Genomic DNA, 22,638 nt, shown 5'->3' with positions numbered 1-22,638 from the left:
AATAATTTTGATTAGATGTGTATTAAACTTCCAGAAACCTTAACCTGTGAGGTTTGAGACTAAGTCCTTCACTATTTACTTCTTTCTTGTTAATTGAGTGTACCCATGCATTTTATTATTTTCTAGTACTTGTTATATTTCTGAACAGTTAAGTGTTTATATTTGTTATACACACTTCAAAAAATTTGTTTGGTACTCTGAGCCTTTTCAAGTCATCATGAAATAAATTTGGGTAATGCTAACTTGTGCCCCTAGGGCACAAGTTAAGAACCAAATGAAGAAATATTATCTTGGAAATTGTGTATAGATTTTAATAAAAGTATAAAATTATCTTTTTAATTATTTTTTCCAATACAAACTTTCTATAAGTGACTTTCTTAACTTTTGCCCCTAGGGCACAAGTTATCATTACCAAATAAATTTATGTGTTGTTAAATCCCTTTGAACATTGTCCCTTTTATTCGGTGAAATATAAATATTATAAATCTATTGACTTGAATGATTAATCTTTCCATCCTCTTTGGAGTTAGGTAAAAAAATTAATTTTCCTTGTTAATACAAATAATTAAATTTGGTGTTGCTGTTGGAACAAACAACATATTAAGTTTGGGATTGGGGTAGTAGAGAATGTGGTTAGTAAAAATAAAAACAAAGAAGTTAAAATAACTTCTTCAATAAAATTAAAAATCATTGTAGTTTTTTAAAAAGAAAAAGAATCTGAGTAAGTTGGTCTCTAGTACTCTTGAATTTGTATTTGTATTATCTTAAGGATGATTATGAAATAAGGAAAAATATACGATACTTAACTCCAAATTTAAAGTATATTATCCCAAAATATTCCACCTTGACATAAATCTCGTTATAACACTGAAAGACCTCAAAAGTGTTATTCAAATAATGACTTTGATTGATTGTTTAGAAAAGTTTCTTGTTTATGGTAAAAAACTATTGTGTGTTGATTGAGTGATTCCCGTATTATTTCCTTGGAGATAAAATGTGAGAAAGAGGGAGAAGTTGTGTATAGCGGCAAATTGAAAGAATTATTTATATTTGTTAGAATTGAAGCAATGAACAAGATTGACATTTGAGATAGAATTGTGTGGTGATCAATGATTGAACAAGACTATTAATTTACTGTTAAGATTTTTATTTTGGAAGTATTTTCCTTGAAGACAAGTAACAATTCAGGTTTGGGGTTATAATGACAATACATCATCATTGAGTTTTATCGGTAAGTTTAAGTATTTTTACTAATGTTGGGTAGAAAATTACATGGTTTATAGATAAATTTTGACAATATTTAAGATAAAGGAAAAAGCTGTCAAAAAAAGAAAGAAAATATTTTGAAACAAAAAAGCAAGGTAAGCTTCTGGAAAAATTGTACAACGATTGGCTTGGACCATGACGTGATTTGGACAAAATTGTGGAACAATGCTTTAGCATCGTGGCACATTTAGACATTTTTTGAACCATAATTTTTATTCATTCAAAATTTCTACGGGATTTTGGCTACTGCGAGGATTTGGAGATTTCACACTATTGAAGACCAATTTTCATTTGTAATTAATGTATCTTTCTTTAAACCTTTTGGCTATGAATAATTACATTTTGAGTAGATAAATTCCCTTTGATTAGATCCTTGAGATGAATTTATTTTGAGTTATTTGAAATGTGTAATTGTAGAGTATTATTCTATAAAATTACAATTCTAGTATTATTCAGCTAAATTTGTGTTTAATGTCCTTTATATGTTGACAAATGTCTGAATTGATTCTAAGTTTAGAATGACTAATAATCCTAAATTTTGAATCTCGAACAAAATTAACTATTTATTCAATAATTACTTTAGACATATTGAATTATTCTTTGTGATATATGAATTAACGTGCATGAAATTAGTCTAAGACATAAGGGGGTTGTAATTAAAAGAGAGGTTTATTCACCAAGAAATTAGGTATAACTAATTTGTTAGTTCATTGTAATACCAAGGGGACAATTTTAGAGAATATACGCAATTACCAAATAATAAGAAATAGATTATTCAAAAAGGTTTGATCGTTTTTAATCTCTGATAAATTTAATCTGTTTTATTTTTTCATTTGTTAACCGAACTCTTATGAAAATCCCCTAAGTTTACCTCTTTATTACGATAAATAATATTGTTGTGTTAAAAATGAGAAATCCCTGTGGATATGAAGTTAATTTTTATTACTTGACGAAGATTTAGTATACTTGTTAAATTACCCATCAGATATAGTAAAAAATATTGACGACCTAGCTCCCTCAATATCACCAACATCACTAGCCATTTATCATGGAACCAACATAATGGAATGGCCACACCTCAACGACTACTAATGTTGACTTGAATGACATTGTATTAAAGCAACTCATGAAAACAATGATGGAGTTGTAAGAGCACAATGAAAAACTATGTGTGAGACAGTAAGAATATGAGCATCTTAGGGATGAATCCATATAGCCATTGTATGACGATCTTGCACCTTTGAACCGAGGACAAGGTAATATCCCAGTTGAAGTACTTCAAATCAAACTTCTTACTCGACTTCTAAACAAATAAGTTGACGGGGTTTGGGAAAATAAAATGGTGTGAGTGTCATCAAATGGCCGTTTATGACACACTTGAGTTAATGAACTTGAGAAGAATGTTTGAAATTGAAGAAAGGAACAAACCAAATCACCACAGTCATAAGTGCCTATGTATTATGACTACGTCCCCTAAATTGATGTTAAGAAATCAGTTTAGAACTAAATTGAATGTGTTGAGAAATGACAATGTTTTGAAATTTATCTTAGAGTAGTTTAATGGATTTTCTAGGAAACAAGATATCGATAAGCATAAATTCTTTATGGCATACCTCAGCAAAATGCCCTAGATGAACAAATGAATATGGCCATTTTGGAGAGGATAATGTTTCTTGGAGTTAGGTTACCAATGAGTTTATAGGGAGAAGTTATTGTTACAACATCTTAACTAATTAATAAATGCCCGTCCACATGAATAAACTCAGGACATCTATGGAGGTTTGGAGAGGTAAACTTGTAGACTATTCTAATTTGAAGGTCTTCATAGCTTTGGTGTTTGCGTATACAAACAAGACAAGTTTGATGATAGGGATAAAAAGTATATCTTAATTGGTTGTCCAAAAGGTGTGAATGAATTCAAATTGTGGAATATGAAATCTAGAGGATCAAAATTTATTATAGACATGAATGTTACTTTTGACGAGACCATTATAGGCATGAAGTGCAAATATCTAGAAGTGAAAGAATAAAAAACTATAATTGAGAAGACTCGTTTTGAATTGGTGGTTTCTACTTATGAGTCTAGAGATAAAGAGGAAGTTAATGCTCCCGTTTCTATTTCTAGTGAAGGGCAACTTACAGTAACTCCAAACTATCTATTAACATTTGATAAGGTAAGGATATAAATTATACCAATTCAAAGATACAATTGTGTTGATCTTATTTGATATGCTTTGAATGTGGATGAAGGGTTCTAAGACTCAGAATCAAAGACCTTCAGGGAAGAATTTTAAAGAAAAGGTAGTAAAAACTGGTTGAAGACGGTGAATGATAAGATGAATTCAGTGGCGAAGAAAAATACATGGGAGCTTGTGAGACTTACCTAAGAAACAAATGGTGGTTGAATGCAAGTGTATGTTCAAGAAGAAGGAAGGTATTTTGAGGATTAAAGAACCAATGTTTAAATAAATGCTTGTGGTAAATGGTTATACGCAAGTGAATGAGATTGATTACAAGAAAGTATTTTCACATGTGGTAAAACATTATTCTATAAGGATACTTATGAAAATTGTAAATCAATATGATATTGAGTTGGAGAAGATGGATGTTACAATGGTTTTCTTACATGGAGACTTTGAAGAAACAATCAACATGAAGCAATTTGAAGGTTTTTGTAGATGTAAAGGTGTTTATTGAATAATTTTTTGTATGGGTTAAAACAAATCCTATGACAAATGTATCACCAACTTGATCAATTTCTTATTAAGTATGATTTTGTGAAAATTGGTTATGATAGTTGTGTATACATATTGGACAGGAACGAAGAAGTCATTCTCTACCTTCTTCTATATGATGATGATATCTTGATGAAAAACTCTAGTAAGGAAGATATTGGTAAGTCCAATGAGACTAAGATGATCCTAGGGATATACATCATGAGAAACTGCAATAGAAGTGAATTATTCTTATCTATTTTAATTACTTGAACAAAATGATGGAATAATTTGAATGCAAAATGCTAAAACCGTCACACTCTTTTGGATCATCAGTCGAAGTCTTGGATTATGCAATGCCCTTAAAACAAAAACAAAAACATAATAAAGATTAATCCATATGCAAGTAGTATAATGATAGATAAATAAAGTATACACATCCTTAACAAGTAGTAATATATAAGTATATAATAATAAATAATGTATTTTATTAGTATGAGTATTTTTAACGTTCCTTCCAAGTTATTTTATTGGGCTAACATGTATTATTTTGAGTTTAGATACGTGAACAAATTTATATCTAAGGAAATAGTTAAGTAATACTATGATTAAGTTATAAAGAAATACAAAGATGCGAAAGTTGAGACCAAATCATTTGAAACATTAGTGGTAAAACAAAAACAAAAACAAAGTTGGTTAAACAAGTGACGCGTAGAAAAAAGAACGCAAATAGTAACTGATTGATTAACTGAATGACTCAGTACAATTACAGCTGCAAGCCTGCAACATCAACTACATCCATTTCAGAGCCATAAACCTACCTACCAACCAAGATAACTGGACCCCACCACACCACAATCTCTCATTCACAATCACAAACCTCCAAATTTCACCTATAAAACTTTCTCATACCTTTTTCTTCTCCTTCTTCTTCCTTTGCATCATCACTTTTGTTTTTCTTTCTTTCTTTCTCATCACTTAAAAAGTGTTCAATTTATCAAAAGACCCTTTTTAGTGTTTTCAAGAGACAACCATAATGATCCTATCACAGAAAGATTAAACCATGCTTTGTCGGCCATTCAAACTTCACATCCCAAAAAAGATCCTTCCCACTCATTTCTTACCCTGTGGAGATATTCATTTTTCTGATTCATCAACTTTTTAGTCTATCTTCTTCATTTTATTAATCCTAGGACAAAAGGGTTTCTATTTTGATTCTAAAAATCTCATCTTTTTTGCTTCAGATCAAAGATCCTCACTTTTCATACCATAAGGTGAAGTGGGTATATTCTATTTTTTTTGAGGATTCAGTTTTATTCATTAATTAACTTCCATGGCTCTTCTCGATTTTCCTTCAAAGGGATTCATTGATCCCAATTGGTGAATTGGTTGCTCTTTTGAAAAGTGATGGTGGGCTTTGAAAGGTATGTGTATCTTTGGTTTACCTTTGAATTGTTTCATTAAGATTCTAAGTATGACACTTGAAACACTAACACCATAAACATGACACCGACACTAATACGCTGAAGTAATAATTTTGTAAAAATGAATAAATTAAATGTACACATAGATGTCTGGGTTGGTCTTGAATACTTACAGTCACACACTTTTTTCTAGAGGTGTCGGTGTTGGTCTTGAATACTGACACTCACACACTTTTTTTTAGAGGTGTCGGTGTTGGTCTTGAATACAGACAATCACACACTTTTTTTCTAGAGGTGTTGGTGTTGGTCTTGAATACCGACACTCACACACTTTTTTTCTAAAGGCGTCGGTGTTGGTCTTGAATATCGACACTCGCACACTTATTTTCATCGGTGATAGTCTTGAATACCGACACTCAAACTTTTTTTTCTTGTGTTGGTGCTACGTAGGCTTTTTTACTCTGTAACTTGTGGTCCCTAACATTTGCCTATAAAGAGAATGTGAATTTTGAGGTTACTTGGTTACAAAAGAAATTATTTTTTGGTTTCATTTGGAATATAAATCATGTGGTTGGTTATGCAAGTGATTAATAAATTGTTTGGTTGTGCAGGCGTTGATTATTAAGATATCTAGGAACATGAAGGAGGGAAGAGGTTATGCAAAAGGGTATTCCGTTAATTTGTTGCTACTATTGAGTTTACTCTTTTGTAGCACAGAAGGGTTGAATTTAGAGGGACAAATTCTCTTGGAGATCAAGAATGGACTTCATGATAAGTATAATCTTTTGGGAAATTGGAAATCTAGTGATGAAACTCCATGTGGCTGGGTAGGTGTAAATTGCATTTATATACATGGTAGTGGTAGTGATCCGGTGGTTGTTTCTCTTAATTTGAGTTCTATGGATCTTTCTGGAACTCTAAACGGTAGCGTTGGGGGTCTTAACAAGTTAACTTATCTCAATCTTGCTTATAATGGTTTTATTGGGAATATCCCGAAGGAGATTGGTGAGTTATTGAGTTTGGAATATCTTTACTTGAACAATAATCAATTTGAGGGACCGATTCCGGTTGAATTAGGTAAGTTGTCTGTTTTGAAAAATTTGAATATTTGCAACAATAAACTCTCTGGTGTTCTTCCGGTCGAGTTTGGAAACCTGTCTTCTTTGGTTGAGTTAGTTGCTTTTAGCAACTTTCTCGTTGGCCCGTTGCCTAATTCTGTTGGAAATCTTGAGAATCTCGTGACTTTCAGAGCTGGGGCGAATAACATTACTGGTATCTTGCCGGAAGAAATTGGCAGATGTAGGAGCTTGGTACGTCTAGGTCTTGCTCAAAATCAAATCGAAGGGGAGATACCGAAGGAGATTGGGATGCTCGAAAACTTAAAAGAATTGGTTTTATGGGAAAACAAGTTATCAGGAGTTGTTCCTAAAGAGCTTGGGAATTGTAGCAGGCTTGAGATCCTTGCTTTATACGGGAATAGTTTTGTTGGACCGTTACCTCATGAGATTGGAAACCTGAAATCGTTGAAGTGGTTGTATCTTTACAGAAATAAGTTGAACGGATCCATTCCAAGGGAAATTGGAAATCTTTCTTCAGCTTTACACATTGATTTCTCAGAGAACTCGTTGGCAGGCGATATTCCATCGGAGTTCAGCAAAATCCGTGGTCTAAGTTTGCTCTTTCTCTTTGAGAATCATCTAACTGGTGTGATACCAAATGAGTTTGGTAGCTTGAAGAACTTGACGAAGCTGGACCTGTCGATAAATAATCTTACCGGTCCGATTCCTTCCGGTTTTCAATATTTGACTCATATGTATCAGCTGCAACTTTTCGACAACAACCTAAGTGGTGTTATTCCTCAGGGACTTGGACTTTATAGTCGTCTTTGGGTGGTTGATTTTTCCGACAACAACTTGACGGGAAATATCCCTCCTTATCTATGCCGAAACTCTCATTTGATGCTGTTGAATCTCGCCGATAATCAGCTTTATGGAAACATACCAACAGGTATATTGAACTGTGAATCATTGGCACAGTTGCTTTTGGTCGGTAACAGGCTAACTGGTGGTTTCCCTTCGGAATTGTGTAAACTTGAGAACCTTACCGCCATTGATTTGAATGATAACAGGTTTACCGGTCCGCTTCCTCGTGAGATTGCAAACTGCCACAATTTGCAAAGGCTTCATATTGCAAACAATTACTTCACATTGGAGTTGCCGAAGGAAATAGGAAATCTCTCTCAATTGGTGACTTTTAATGTTTCTTCTAATCTTTTCACCGGAAGAATCCCTCCTGAAATTTTTTGGTGCCAGAGGCTGCAGCGGCTTGATCTCAGTCAGAACCGTTTTACTGATTCGTTGCCGAATGAAATTGGAACACTTCAGCACTTGGAGATTCTCAAGCTCTCAGACAATAAATTGTCTGGAACTATTCCTGCTGCATTAGGCAATCTGTCTCATTTGAACTGGCTGCTTATGGACGGTAATTTGTTTTTCGGCGAAATACCTCCTCAGCTGGGTTCTCTTTCGAGCTTACAGATAGCAATGGATCTCAGTTACAATAATCTTTCTGGTAGAATACCGTCTCGGCTTGGCAATCTCAATATGCTTGAATATCTCTTTCTCAATAACAACCAATTGGATGGCGAAATTCCGAGTACCTTTAGCGCACTTTCTAGCTTGATGGGATGTAACTTCTCATACAATAACCTCTCTGGACCTATCCCTTCTACTAAAATTTTCGAAAGTATGGCTTTAAGCAGCTTTGTTGGTGGTAACATAGGCCTTTGCGGTACACCTCTCGTTGACTGCAATAGCTTTTCAGCTTCTCGCTCTATTCCCTCGGCGAAAGACGGTGATTCTTCGCGTGCCAAAGTTGTCATGATCATTGCAGCTACTGTTGGTGGTGTTTCTCTCGTTTTGATTATAGTTATTTTATATTTAATGAGACGACCCCGGGAGCCTGTTGATTCCTTTGTAGACCCCGAAACTCTCTCGCCAGATTCGGATATCTATTTCCCTCCAAAAGACGGTTTCACATTTCAAGACCTACTTGAAGCTACAAAAAGATTTCATGAAAGTTATGTCATCGGTAGTGGAGCATGCGGAACGGTTTATAAAGCAGTGATGAAATCCGGTAAGACAATTGCTGTTAAGAAGCTAGCGTCGAACCGGGAAGGGAACAACGTCGATGACAGTTTCAGGGCTGAGATATCGACACTAGGAAGGATAAGGCATCGGAACATAGTGAAACTGTATGGTTTTTGTTACCATCAAGGTTCCAATCTCTTACTTTATGAATACATGGAACGAGGTAGCTTAGGTGAATTATTGCACGGTTCTGCAAGTAATTTAGAGTGGCCAACTCGATTCATGATTGCTCTCGGAGCTGCTGAAGGCCTCGCTTACTTGCATCATGACTGTAAACCGAAGATTATTCACCGGGATATAAAATCTAACAACATCCTTCTAGATGAAAATTTTGAGGCTCATGTTGGTGATTTTGGCTTGGCGAAAGTGATAGACATGCCTCAGTCAAAGTCGATGTCCGCAGTCGCTGGATCTTATGGATATATTGCTCCGGGTAAGCTCCTATTTTACATTATTAGTTAATGAAGCATAAATTTTCTTTTCACTTCATATATTTTGTTCTTACTGTCATAAGCCATGAAAACAGCTTATGACTTCAAGAAATTGAGTTTTATACATTAAACAGTTTCAAATTTTCATTTTCTGACCATAGATTTTGATGCCTATGAAACTATTTTACAGAATATGCATATACCATGAAGGTTACCGAGAAGTGTGACATATACAGTTACGGCGTTGTGCTGTTGGAATTGCTAACCGGAAAATCTCCAGTTCAACCGATGGAGCAAGGAGGCGATCTTGTTACATGGACGAGAAACCATATTCGGAACCATAACAATACGTTGAGCTCAGAGATACTCGATACTCGTCTTGATCTTGAAGACCAAATCACTATAAACCACATGCTCACTGTTCTGAAACTTGCTTTAATGTGCACAAGTATGTCTCCTACTAAGCGTCCGTCAATGCGCGAAGTTGTGTTGATGCTCATCGAGTCGAATGAGCGAGAAGGGAACTTAACACTTACTCGAACAAACCATGATCCTCCTCCTTCTAAAGATAACACATGAAATTATGCTAGTTCTCTTGAGAGTTTTGTTAACAGATATGATTTTTGTACATTCTTTTACTTCATTATGCTACTAGAGTTGATAATTTTAATTTATACTTGTCTTTTTATTGATTTCACTTATATGTATACAACAATCCTAGAAATCTAAGATCTAAAAAGACTCTTGATTTTGCTAGATACAATGTGTATTTGAGCCACTAAATTCACTTTATTATAGTATTTTAGTACTCATAAAGAAGTTTATACAATATTTTGCCATCTGAATTACATTTATGAGATCTTTGAAAGTAGTTCTTTAATCCTTATGTCATATATTAATATTTATAATGAAAAGGATGGGATGGATATTAAATTGTTTACTTGCATTAATATACACATGCACTCATGGGTTGGCAATGTAAAGTTCCATGCATGCATCAAAGTGAGGGTTTCAAGATTTCTCCATGTGAATGTTTACTATTCAATACTTGATTTCCGTGGATGTATTGTTTTTATGATACTTTTTTATGGTCTTTAGTCAATATACTTTGGATTGAAGCTAAAGCAACTTGATTTAACAAATAGTTCATGAGCCACTTTCCTTTGAATGATTCAAATCATAAGATTTATTAATATATTCTTGTGTTGAATCGGACTTAAGTTTCCAACAAAATTTGTTGCTATGTAGATAGACCTCTTCTAGTCTTTGCTTTCTTAACCAAATAAAAAGCATTTCTTGCTTTGACCCAAAATTTAGGTGAAATGCTTGTTTGGATTAAATTAAAGGGCTTATTCTACCTTTCTTTTAGGGCTCAACCAAATTCAAATAATTAAGTGTTTATGTATTAAGCTAAAAATAACTCGAGTTGAATCAAATTTAGTCAAACTTTATTCGGTATGATTTGATAAGAATTACTCAACTTGAAATTCGATTTGAATTTTTATGAATTTTTTTCGGCTCAAACTCAGCCCGCTTCAATAACTTAAAAATGGACAAAAAAATATAAAAATAAATATTGGACCATTATGTCATTATTTAAGTCCATTTTGGTATTACATTGTTATAAACATAACACGCTTCATCCATAACGGAGAGAGGAAATACTAGCCAGTCGATGATATGCGTGATGGCGACGTCAGCAAAAACACTACAAGCTCACCACTTAGGCGAGGACATAATGTTACATGGTCAACCCGACTTCAGTACAAGAAACTAACCCAATTTCGAGTTATGTAATAGATATGGACATAGTCACACATTTGAATCACATACAAATAAGGAGCAAGTCAGTAACTAGTCATAAAAACATAACATAACGTTCAAAGGAGTTAAGGTCTGATTAAACTAAAGATAGTTATAAATACACAATTGAAAGAATCGAAAAGGGAAATCTTCACTCTTTCATATATCACTTCCATAAAGGAGATATATATTATTGCAAATCGCAAACATGATTTTTCCTATTGTACTCATATCAAGTACATTTAGTGTTTACTGTGGGACCTCGACAAAACTAAATTGGGTCACACACTCTTTCTTAAGAAGTTCTGATAGTCTGATCATTGTTTCATAGTGCTGAGACCTTTCTCAAGCACTAGTGATCACGATGGCATAGCAGAGATGCGTGCCTATATGGAGGAGTTGCATCATCAAAATGAAGCTCTCTAGAATAATGTGCAGAACCTTCAACAACAACAACAACTATATGGCGACACACAAGAGGTATAAAGGCCTTAGACCCTTAACCTCTCTCTGCTGAAATCTAGAACGCACTACTCCCAAAGAATTTTAAACCACCCTCACTAGTAACTTTCGACGAAAAGAGCGACCCATATGGCACATTACAATTATCAACACCCAAATGGCGATCACAAGCGCAAATGACTCTGTCGGGCACATTGAAGGAGGTCACCTACACTGACATATAAACCTCCCAAATTCTCCATTACTAGTTAACACGACCTTTCCACAAGTCAATCCACCAATTCTCAACGAGCAAGCATGACAAGGTGTTGACCGCGAGCTTTTTCAACGTACGCTGAGAACACTCGGTATCTTTACGAGAATATTTAATGTTTTTCAACAAGGGATGATCAATGTAATCAATCCTAACTAGGAGATGTTTGTATGGAAATTCAAGAACATGATCAAGATAGGCATTTCATTGAATCTCCCGCCCAAAAGCCCGTAAAATCAATAGAAGAGATAACGACAAGGGTGAAATGCTACGTCAAAGGTGAGGAGAGCAATGAAGAAAAGAGCCAAATATGTGAAAGAACGTAACATCGGGGGATCCAAATCCTCCGATTTACGCATAAACTGTTGGACATGTAACTCCATACATAATAGTAAGGATGACAAATAATTTTCTTACGGGCATGGATACAGATTTGATGGTACCCGTACTCGTGGGTATCCATATATATATATATATATATATATATATATATATATATATATATATATATATATATATATATATATATATATATATATATATATATATATATATATATATATATATATATAGGTAAGGATCAAATGACACCAATGTGTCAAACTTAGTAACATGACACCTGTGATAACTCTTTGCCATTTGTCCTTATAACAAAATCCATCGTTGGATTGAAAACTATTATCATATAGATCATGTCTATAAAATTTAACATCGATCATAAATCATTTGAAATATCAACGAAATGCATAAAAACTACGTCTTACAAAATTTCACGAAAATCGTTAATTTTTATCATTCTCTTTAACATATCAATTGATTTTTGATTGATGTGAAATTTTATAGGCGTGATCTATATGATAATATTTTTCAATCCAACAATGAATTTTGTTATACGAGCATGAGGTGAATAGTTATCGAATATGTCATGTTATTAAGTTTGACACCAGTGGTAGCTGTGATGTTGATGTCAGGGAAGAGATGCGTCCTGCCATGGATAAACTACGACGCCATAACCGGAAATTTGAGGGTGACGTCAACAACATCAAATAACGCCAACATGAGGTCAACCCCTCGGAAGAGGTGGAACTGTTAGACCCATAACCATTCCCATACGAAATATGGGGGGTGCCTGTTCCTAAGGGTTTAAAGCCTCTCTCGTTGGCTAAGTTTGACAGACACAACAATCCATACGAGAATGTAGCCTCCATCAACATATAAATGGCCATCATAGGAGCACCAGACTCTCTGAAATGCAAAATGTTATCAAACACTTTCAAAGATGCCTCCCTGAGATGGTACATGGGTCTTTCTCGTGCTTATACTAATAGCTACCAAGAGCTGGTACACCAGTTCTCCGCCAGCCGCCACAGGAAGATGTCCACCACCAACATATTTAACATTCAGAAAGGTTCATCAGAATCGCTGAGGGACTACCTTGTACGCTTCAATGAAGTCACCATCAAGATCGTCCCTCCGAACCAATAAATATTTGTGGGGGAGTTCTAAAATGGACTCAAGGCGGGACACTTCAATGAATCCCTCGGCCAAAGGCCAACACTCACATTGGCTGAAGTAGTCATTAGCGCGGAGTGCTACATCAAAGGCTAAGAAAGCAATGCAAAAAAGAAGGCTCGTGGCGTCAAGGAGTGTGTCTGTGCCGTCGAGATCTCTCATTCCTCTAGGAAAATAGTTACACCTTGCCCGTAAAGGACAAGTCTGCATTCAAAAGAGTTGGGAAAGAGGCAGAAAGTTTCACGCCTTTGAATACCTGCCGAGAACTGATATGGCATAATGTACTCCACCTGCACAACATCATGACACCGCTTGCCCCCAAGGTTAAGGTGATGGGATATGAGCCTAGAAGGTTATGTTAGTTCCACAAGATCAAAAGACATCATACTGATGAGTGCTACCAGCTAAAGAAGGAAATAGAGAAGCTGATACAGGAGGGATACCTCAAGAAATATGTAAAGGGTTATTCTTCCAACTCGGGTGAGAGGAATAACAAAACCAAGGAAAAACATGGAAATATCCTAGGGCGAGGGCATTAAAATATCCTAGGGCGGGTGGGAAGGTTCTAGAAGCCCCAAGCCAAACAAAACCAAGGAAATATCCTAGGGCGAGGGCATTAAAATGGAACGTCATACCCTTAACACAATAGCAAGAGGATTCATCGGGGGCGGTGAGACCATCCCCGTCTTCAAAAGATACACCCGTCAAGTTCTGAGTGTAGAAAACCTCCCTTAGGTCAAGAGTATGAATGTGTCGGAAGTCGTGATTGTTAGAAGAAGACGCGTTCGACGTCCACCCTCACAATAATGATCATGTGGTCATCACCGTCAAATACGAAGAATGAGAGATCAAAATAGTTCTAGTAGACATGGGAAGCTCCATCGACATGCTATACTGGGACACCTTCGAGACACCATGTCTCGATCCCGAAGACTCGAAGCCCTTAAAAGGGATCGTTTGTCAGATATTTTAGGGGAACGAGTGCAAGTTAAGGGATACCTCACCCTGAGGATCACGTTCGAAGAGCAGGACCATGACAAAAAAATAAAGTTAATTATCTAGTTACTGACACCCCCTCTTCGTATAATATGATTGTTGGGCGACCAACCTTTAACCGCATGGGAGCCACTTTATCTACCATGTATTTATGCACGAAATACCCGTTCCCCAATGGGAGGGTAGGAGTCATCCGAGGAGACTAGGAGATCACCAGAAAATGTGATGTAAAAGCCTCAAGTTAAAAAGGGCACACTTTCCGAGCGTACGAGTAAAGAAGGCCAGCCAAAGGATAACATCGCCCGATGTGTTTGTTTGATGGATTGAAATTATAATGACTGAATTATGATTCTTAAAAAAATCATTTCCATAAATTTTGTTCCTATCAATGTGTTTGGAAAATGAATAAAAGTTCATAGGAATATCTTTAGATTTTATTTAAATTAAATTTTAAAAATTAAAAATTAAAAATAATTGTGTTAAAATCACATGATTATGGGAAATTATCGTTGATTATTTTATATTCTCATGGGAATGTAAGATTCCCATCCTTTGACATGCGAATAAAAATTAATAAGTTCATACATAAATCATATTTGAAGGAATAAAAAGTACTCGAGAATAATTTAATAAAACTTGAAACAAACAAGGGAATATGCGAATTCAATGTCACATTCCTAGAAACAACATTTATATTTATGAAACAAACATCTCCATAACATGTATTTTGAGACCTTCTTGAATTTGAGGTTTTAACCTGCCACTCCCTAATACCTGAACCCCACCCCTATTTTTTTTATACCTTCAGTAAATTTACCGGGTTTTCACAATATGTGAGTACATACCGAAATTTTCAAAAGTATACATAATTTTTTTTAAATTGAACAAAAATACTAGGAATTTCGCTATTACCACCGAAAATTTTGTTTTTGTTATGTTGAAATATCAAAAGTTTCATAATTTCTGGTATATTATGGTATTGCAGTCTAGAAATTTGAAAATCCTGGTATGCACAAAAAAAATTCGGAAATAATGGAAATTCTGGTATACCTGGGTTTTTTTGTTGTTGAGTTTTTTGCATTAATTTGTTAAGTAAATAACTATCCGATAAAATATATGCATAAAATTCCAAAATGTGTTACATATATAAATACTAAACAAACTATGATAACTTCCTAACTTCGTCTTCCCAGTGCCTAATACGCCGCACCAATGCCGCTTCCCATGCTCTTGCCTCTTCAGTACAGTTCTCTCTCCAACGATCAATGACGAGAGGAAATGGACAATCAGGTTTCAACTTCACCTGAACCCAATGATTGTTTTTGACAAAACCAACAACAATGATTTTCTGCTTATTTGTATACATAGGTGGATGAACTACAAAAGGGAAAAAGTAATGCTTTATGCCATGGACATGGAGACAAATACGGAATTGTATCTGCAAGCAATATGATGATCCATATCAGGAATCATCATCCATTTATCCACACCATACACACCTAAGGTAGAAACTCGCAACACAATCCTAAGTTTATCTACCATGTCATAGAACAATTTGAAATATAGTTTAGGATGTTGACGAACTTGAGTATCTAAGTGCGTCCGGACCAAATACCATGATACTTTGCCCCATCAAAGTTGAGTAGCAATAGCACGAAAAACATGATTTCCATTGTTGTCCACATTGACAAAGTTATCAATGTATGCATGAAAGAAATCAGGAAACTGAGACAAGTAGATATTTCTTGAAGATTTGGTGGACGGTTGACTTACAAGAAGCATAGTTTACCGTTGACTTGTAGTTGGTTTTGTGCATGGTTTTTGGTAGTTTGACTACCCTACGACCCCACATCATACTCCCAATGTGAAGGATCACAATGCACATTACTCTCTTAACCCTTTATGCTCTTCTTGGCCCCCTATTTGGTTTGTATTTCACCAGCGGTTGACACATGAAAGTTGTGCACGAATATCCTAGTTCCATAAACTTTTTCTTCAACCCCCTCTGGACGATAATATCCAAACTACTAAAATATTTCTTCAACACTCCATACTCATCCTCTAAATCCATCTGGGCACCATTATCTTCAGCAGGGACCTCATGCTCTTCAATGTGTAGTTTTTTTTCAAAATGCATGAATTGATTCTAAAGGAACAACATCACCTTATATTAGGAAACCAACAAGTTGACATGCACATGGTAACCCGTGTGTTGTTCTAATGAAGAAACCACATGCATCTTGGTTGCCACCAACAAATTTTATCCGTTCCAGCTCCTTTCCAACATGTTGTATACATTGTCTAGAAACAAATCCGTGCAATCTAGAGTTTTATGGAGTGTTATATCGTTGCTCAATGTTGATAGTACTCTTTTGAAACGATGCCCTGATTGAACCTAGTCGCAACTTCAACATGTCATTCCCAACATCCCAATTTCGGCACAAATCTCCCCAGCTTGTAGACAACATGTTTTTAAGTCTCAAATTAGCAGACTCCACCCTAAAAGGAAAAATATGTTAAATTATGTTTAGTATTGTAATAACATCAAACAAATGTTAATATGAAGTGTAAGGAGCACATACCTATTTGGTGTTGTGTTCCCTAAATGAGTGACACGATTAGTCCAAGCAGCGACACATATTTCTTTATATGATATCAATCATGTGTCACTCACATAGTTAACAAATAAAGGAATATCAACATAAACTACCTGAAAGTGCTTCAAGTGTTCCTCGACTTAGTCTCCCTATTTGAATACATGATGGTGTTTCATAGATCCATGACATGCTCTCGCCTTTCAGACTTAACATACTTGGTACACTTCATTTTAACATTTTTTGAAAATGGAACATACATAATAGCTTAGGTGAATTTGGGAATACAACTTCCATGACATTCATCGGTGCCAGTTCCCGGTCCATCACCACAACCCGTGGTAGAAAATTCTCGGAAAAGAACAACTCTTTGAGCTTCTTTAGTTCCCACGTGAAGTTATCCCCCCTTTCATGTTCCAGATAGGAAAAGTCAACCGAAAATGTCAACTTCGTTGGCATAACACCATTAATTTTAAGTAGGGGTAGCCAATACCTGTAAGATCACGATGCACAATTGCTAATGAATAGCTGACCAAAAATCAAATAAAACAAAATGAAACATATTCAACATCTATTACCTATTTGTTTTGTATGTGCGATCAAAAATCAACACCAAATGAGACATATTCAACAAATTCACTGAATCAGGATGTGTCCAAAAGATATCAGCAACAACATTTGACTCATCCATGTTTGTAGTCTAACACATGTATTTCTCTTCATGAATAAGACTTAACAACATTTGCATTTTCGTCAACGGATCACTCTTGATCGTATGGTATATTTTCCTAGCCTTATAGACTTGGGTAATACTCGTGAGGTTTTTTGGATCTTTGTCTTTCTACGCGAAAATTATGTACCTTGGAACCATATCATACTTCATCATGTGAGAATTTTTGACAAAAAATCACTTTTGGTGGATAAATATAACCGGGGATTTCTTTTAGAAATATAGATAAATGGAAGGTGTCAGGTTAAATCCTCCTTGTATTTACAATATTTTGATTAATAAAATACATTGAGTTTTTTTATGTAAAAAAACATGTATTATTAAGATTTTTTTAATGAATGAAATTCGTTTTATCATTGAAATCAACACTATTAACCATTTCAATACAATTTATCATTATCTTTAAAAATATGAAAAATCTTAAAGATGATTTATTGTAAGATGGAGGGAATATCTTATTTTAAAAAAAATATAAGAGATCAATTAATTATAGGACTTCTTTAACCACTGAAATAAAATATCCTAAATAGTTATTAAAGTAGTTTATATATATATATTCATCCATCTTCCCCAGTTTCCAGTTTCAACAAATTAAATTTGAAACTAAAAATCACAGGGATGTGATGTTGTGGCAACCATATAGTTTCGTAAAATGAACAATAAAATGTTATTTTTGACAAATAGTGAACACATTAAGAATCTCAATTTACATATTCAGATTTATTTAAATATATAACAAAAATAGATAGAATTTTACTTTTTTAAGCTGAATTTTACACCACTTATTTTATTTGTCACAGTTAGAATAATAAAACACGCATTTCATTTTTGTACAAATTTCTACGTCACTTTCTTTTTTCGGTTTTCGTTATTGCACCATAGAGGTAAACGTTGTTGTTCTACGATCATGAATGAATATTTTGATACAAATTAATCAGATATCTTAATGCATGATAATGTTTTCTTCCATAGATTTCATTTTCTGTTCAGATTAATTTTTTGATCTTATATGTTCTGGAAATTCTGGAAAATTTAAATTTCTGAATTCTGAAAGTATGTGATTCTTGATATAGAAATTAAGGAGCAATGGGAAAGCGAGTTAGGGATAAAGAGAGTGGAATTTCTAATGGTGTGAATAACCATCATACTCATCCAGGAAGAGTTTGGGGAATTCTTCATATAATAAAGTATCATCATTGGCGTCAGGTCAAGAGAAGAATTTCACATATGAGGCCTTCTAATGGAAATCATGATTCAAGTAAGCATATGTCAGACACCTGCATCGCACCGATAACTTTTGATTACGTTTAATTTATTCAATGTATATCACATAATTTGTGTTTTTAACCAATATTTTTTCTTCATTTTATAGGAAATGAAATTCTAGCAACTTCCGATGATTCTAGCGTTGATAGTATGACAGAGCATTTAAGGCCAAATACAGCTTTATTCAATGTAAGCAAACGAGAATAATGTTATTAAGGATAGCTTATGAAAACAATTTGACTTTATTTTATCTTTTATTATAGAAATAGCTTATAAATAAGCACTTATATGGTATATGGTATGTGCTTGTGTATGAGCAGTTAGTTAAGTTGTTTATCCAAAGCAGGCCTAAGTAAGAAAAAGTTTTGATTCTTCCAGGTTGAAGAAAATAAGCTGGTGCAAAGTACACCTAACAAGCATTCAATAAAATCAAAAATAAAAGCACTTCTTAATGAAGATACATACAAAATGAGAGGGAAACACAAGAGAAGCTCAACCTGTCCCACAAAATCGCAGCTAACTCGCATCGATTCGGTTCATCGCTTGGAAGTTGATCCCCTGAGTGAAATGCTGTTAACTGTAGAGAATCCAGAACCAGTTCTAGAAACTTTTCAAAACCATCTTGCTGCAGGAACACTGGAAGTTCTGTCACCGGTTTTCTCACATAAGAAAAACTCAATCACCAACAACAGCAATGACAAATGTGTTGAATGTGGTGCAGCTTTTTCTAGTGATCCTTTGGAAAAACATGATGACAGGACTCATCATAAGCATCGCAATCGATCGACTGGCGAAGGCGTGCAGGAAGATAAACTGATGAACGCGAAAATACTTACAACCGATGCTTCGCCGCATCTCTTCAAGGATTTTCTTGATGCTCTTGATTTAATCAACGCAAACAAAGAGTTTCTGTTGAAATATATAAATGATCCTGGTTCTCCTTTACCATTTGAGCTTCATAATCAGTCTCACTCTCCCAATCGTAAATCGAGACGAGCCAAATCGATCTCGTTACCTGTTGGTGGATCATCTCCCGGAGCCAAGGAGGCTGAGCACATCGTAGATGAATGGCTCACTACAAAAGAAATGATAGAATCAGAAATTCAAAATTTAGAAGATTTTCACAAACCATCAACTTCTTCTTCGCCTAAACCTGATCGTGATTCGGATCAACCATCTGTTAAAAGAGATCATAACAACAACACTTCATCAGATACATCCCAAGTTTCAAACAGTGTGAAGAACAAGAACTTCAAGGATCTTAGAAAGAAGATAAAGCATATAATCGAAGAAAGCAAAAACGAAAAGCTTCGCATTACGATGGACGCTGTAGTCGACAAAATTCCTCGTGGCAACAAGTTTTCCAAAAATGTAAGGAAGTTGATGAACCATGAAAAGTTCAAACAACACAATAACCGCCAACTATCAGGCATGAGGACATGTTCTCTAAAAGAATCGGTTAACCGATACACTCAGCTTTACGACACTTGTTTTCACAATGAAGTAGTTAGCAATAAGGAAGAAAAGCAGCCTAAAAATGAGAGCTTAAAGTTGAAAACCGACGAGAAAAGTTCGGTATTGAAGACACCGAAATCGTTTAAAAGGTTCCTTTCACTACCTAATCTAAAATCTTACTTCAACCAAAATGAGGAACATTCTGTTATCTTATCTCCTCAGAATTCAACTAGAAAACCCAAAGATAGAACTAGAAGCTCAAGTATACTTGATGGCTACTCAAATAGTCATATTCTCTCACCTTCACCTTCTGATCATACATATGAGGATGAACAAAAACATGTTATTCTTAAGAGTGCTTCAGATTCAGGATCAGATGTTAACGACGAGCTAAAGTCGGAAAAGAGTATAGCATTTGATGGTGTAGGAAACTTGACAGACACTGAATTTTCTGGTAGGAATGAACCAGAAATCGGTTATACAACAGAATCAAGTACTATGTTGGTTGAAGGAAACTCAGCTTTCTCTTCTGATACCAGCTTCTTAGATTGTACATTTGAGTTGGAAAACTTAAATATACTAGAAGGTATATATATATATATATATATACTTTAACATTGCTATATTTCATTTTTAACATTATAATCGAATTTCGATGTTTATTCATGTACAGAATCAGATCAAGAGTTAAAGCCAGTGCTAGGTGATGATGAACTGAACTATATGTATGAGCAACAAGAAGCAAAAATAGACCAATATAAAATTCCATGCAACGAAATTGATGCGAACAACGAAGCTGCGTATAATTATGTAAGAAAAGTTTTAGACCTCTCAGGTTTCACTAACAATGAATATCTTGAAACATGGTATTCTGATAACCAACCACTCGATCCATCGATTTATGAGGAGTTAGAGGGATGTTTGCTTCTTGATCCGGATTGTTCTGGCAATTGTGAAGGTGGACATTGCAATCATCTTCTTTTGTTTGATGTAATCAATGAAGGGTTGTTGGAGATTTTCGGTAGATCTTATAACTATTATCCTAGAGCATTATCTTCTCTATCTCATGTTCATCCATTGCCAAATGGAAGAGATGATGTTCTACATAAAGTATGGAAACTTATTAGTTGGTATTTGAGTTCAACTCCTGATGAGGATTATACATCATTGGATTACTATGTTAGTAAAGATCTAGCAAGAAATGATGGGTGGATGAATCTTCAATTTGATTCTGAATGTGTTGGGCTTGAGATCGATGATTTGATTTTCGATGATCTTTTGGACGATATTATCTACACTTAAAAGTTCGGGTTTTCAACCGAGTTTTATTCTGCTAAGTGGTATATCGGCTATACAGATCAAATTACGCCATAATTTATGTATGGTATTGATTTTTCTTTTCATGTTGCATACTACTCATTATGCAGGTTCTAGTGTTTATTTTTCCTTGCTCAATTTTCTTAGAGAATTGATTATTTAAAGAAACGTATCTATGTGTGTTGTTAATCATGATATTGTACAGATGGATTATAGTTGTTTGAATCTTGTACTTTATTTTTGACAGATTGTTTGAATCCTCTTATACTAAACCATAGATGTTTGATAATTGTATATTTGAGAATTGAATGATTAGTTATTGTGGTTTATGTGGAAGTTTTTATTACCACACAATGTGACAAAAGACATGTTGATTGGTTAGTCTTTGATGTTTAGAAAACCATTTTTTTTTAAATACAAAATTTTATTGACTAAAATACAAAAGATATTTTAAGAATTTGTTAGGGAGTTTAGGAAGGGAGGAGAAAACTTTATGTAAAAGGTATGGGGAAAGGGAATAGAAGGAAATATGCTGCTCTAATTTGAATTTATAAGTTTTTTTTCATAATAAAAAATCTTTTTAAAGAAAGGGAATTTATAAGGGGGTTTTAGAGGATATATTTCTTTTTCTAATTTTAAACTCTTATTGTTATAAAACTTCTAAAACTAAAAATATATATTTTAACTAAATACATTTATTTTATTTTCTAAAAAACATTTTCAAATAAAGTGTATTTTGTTTTCCTCTTCTCCCTTCTTCTCAAAGTCTTTCTCTCTTCTTCAAACTTATAAACATAAGTGAACTGTACTTTTAATGTTGCAATCCATTTGGAATATAAAAAAAGTTAAAGGAATGAACGAGAATAGAAAGCATGTGAAAAATAAGATAATTAAAGTTGAAGTATGTAGCTTTTTATTTTTTATGTTGATGTTGAGTTTAAATTTGATTTGTGTGTAATTTGATTTATCGTTTGTTTGTCGTTCATTTTTAATTTGATTATTTCGATTATTTGATTAGACAAGTGTCTTTGAGATACTCTTATACTTAATATATAAGTTTTGGACCCATGACAATGTGTTTTTAGCTTATAAAATTTGAGGTAAATCAATATGTTGAATGTAACTTGAATCACAAGTTAGAATATCAAAAATTTTATGAAGCTTTATTGGAGTCAAATATGTTGTGATTCAAACCAAACATTCCTTGAAGTCGAGAATTTGGGCATTTTGACCTAATTCGAATCAGAGATGTGTCTGATTCGAATC

The 22,638-nt window shown here is 34.4% G+C and overlaps 2 protein-coding genes across 2 annotated transcripts; both read left to right on the top strand.

Annotated features, from left to right (window-relative positions):
• The first annotated feature begins 4,797 nt into the window (after positions 1 to 4,797).
• Positions 4,798 to 9,813, top strand: LOC127091389 (probable leucine-rich repeat receptor-like protein kinase At2g33170). Its single transcript, XM_051030014.1, has 3 exons — positions 4,798 to 5,404; positions 6,016 to 8,986; positions 9,175 to 9,813. Exons 2-3 carry the CDS (start codon positions 6,043 to 6,045, stop codon positions 9,561 to 9,563), a joined length of 3,333 nt encoding a protein of 1,110 aa, XP_050885971.1. The 5' UTR covers positions 4,798 to 5,404; positions 6,016 to 6,042; the 3' UTR covers positions 9,564 to 9,813.
• Positions 9,814 to 19,003: 9,190 nt separating this feature from the next.
• On the top strand, positions 19,004 to 21,432 carry LOC127093390 (protein TRM32). Its single transcript, XM_051032320.1, has 2 exons — positions 19,004 to 20,641; positions 20,729 to 21,432. Exons 1-2 carry the CDS (start codon positions 19,069 to 19,071, stop codon positions 21,355 to 21,357), a joined length of 2,202 nt encoding a protein of 733 aa, XP_050888277.1. The 5' UTR covers positions 19,004 to 19,068; the 3' UTR covers positions 21,358 to 21,432.
• Positions 21,433 to 22,638: the final 1,206 nt, after the last annotated feature.

The sequence above is a fragment of the Lathyrus oleraceus genome, chromosome 6 (genome assembly GCF_024323335.1).
Source record: "Lathyrus oleraceus cultivar Zhongwan6 chromosome 6, CAAS_Psat_ZW6_1.0, whole genome shotgun sequence".
Lineage (NCBI taxonomy): Eukaryota > Viridiplantae > Streptophyta > Magnoliopsida > Fabales > Fabaceae > Lathyrus > Lathyrus oleraceus.
This window is presented reverse-complemented; position numbering and strand designations above follow the sequence as displayed.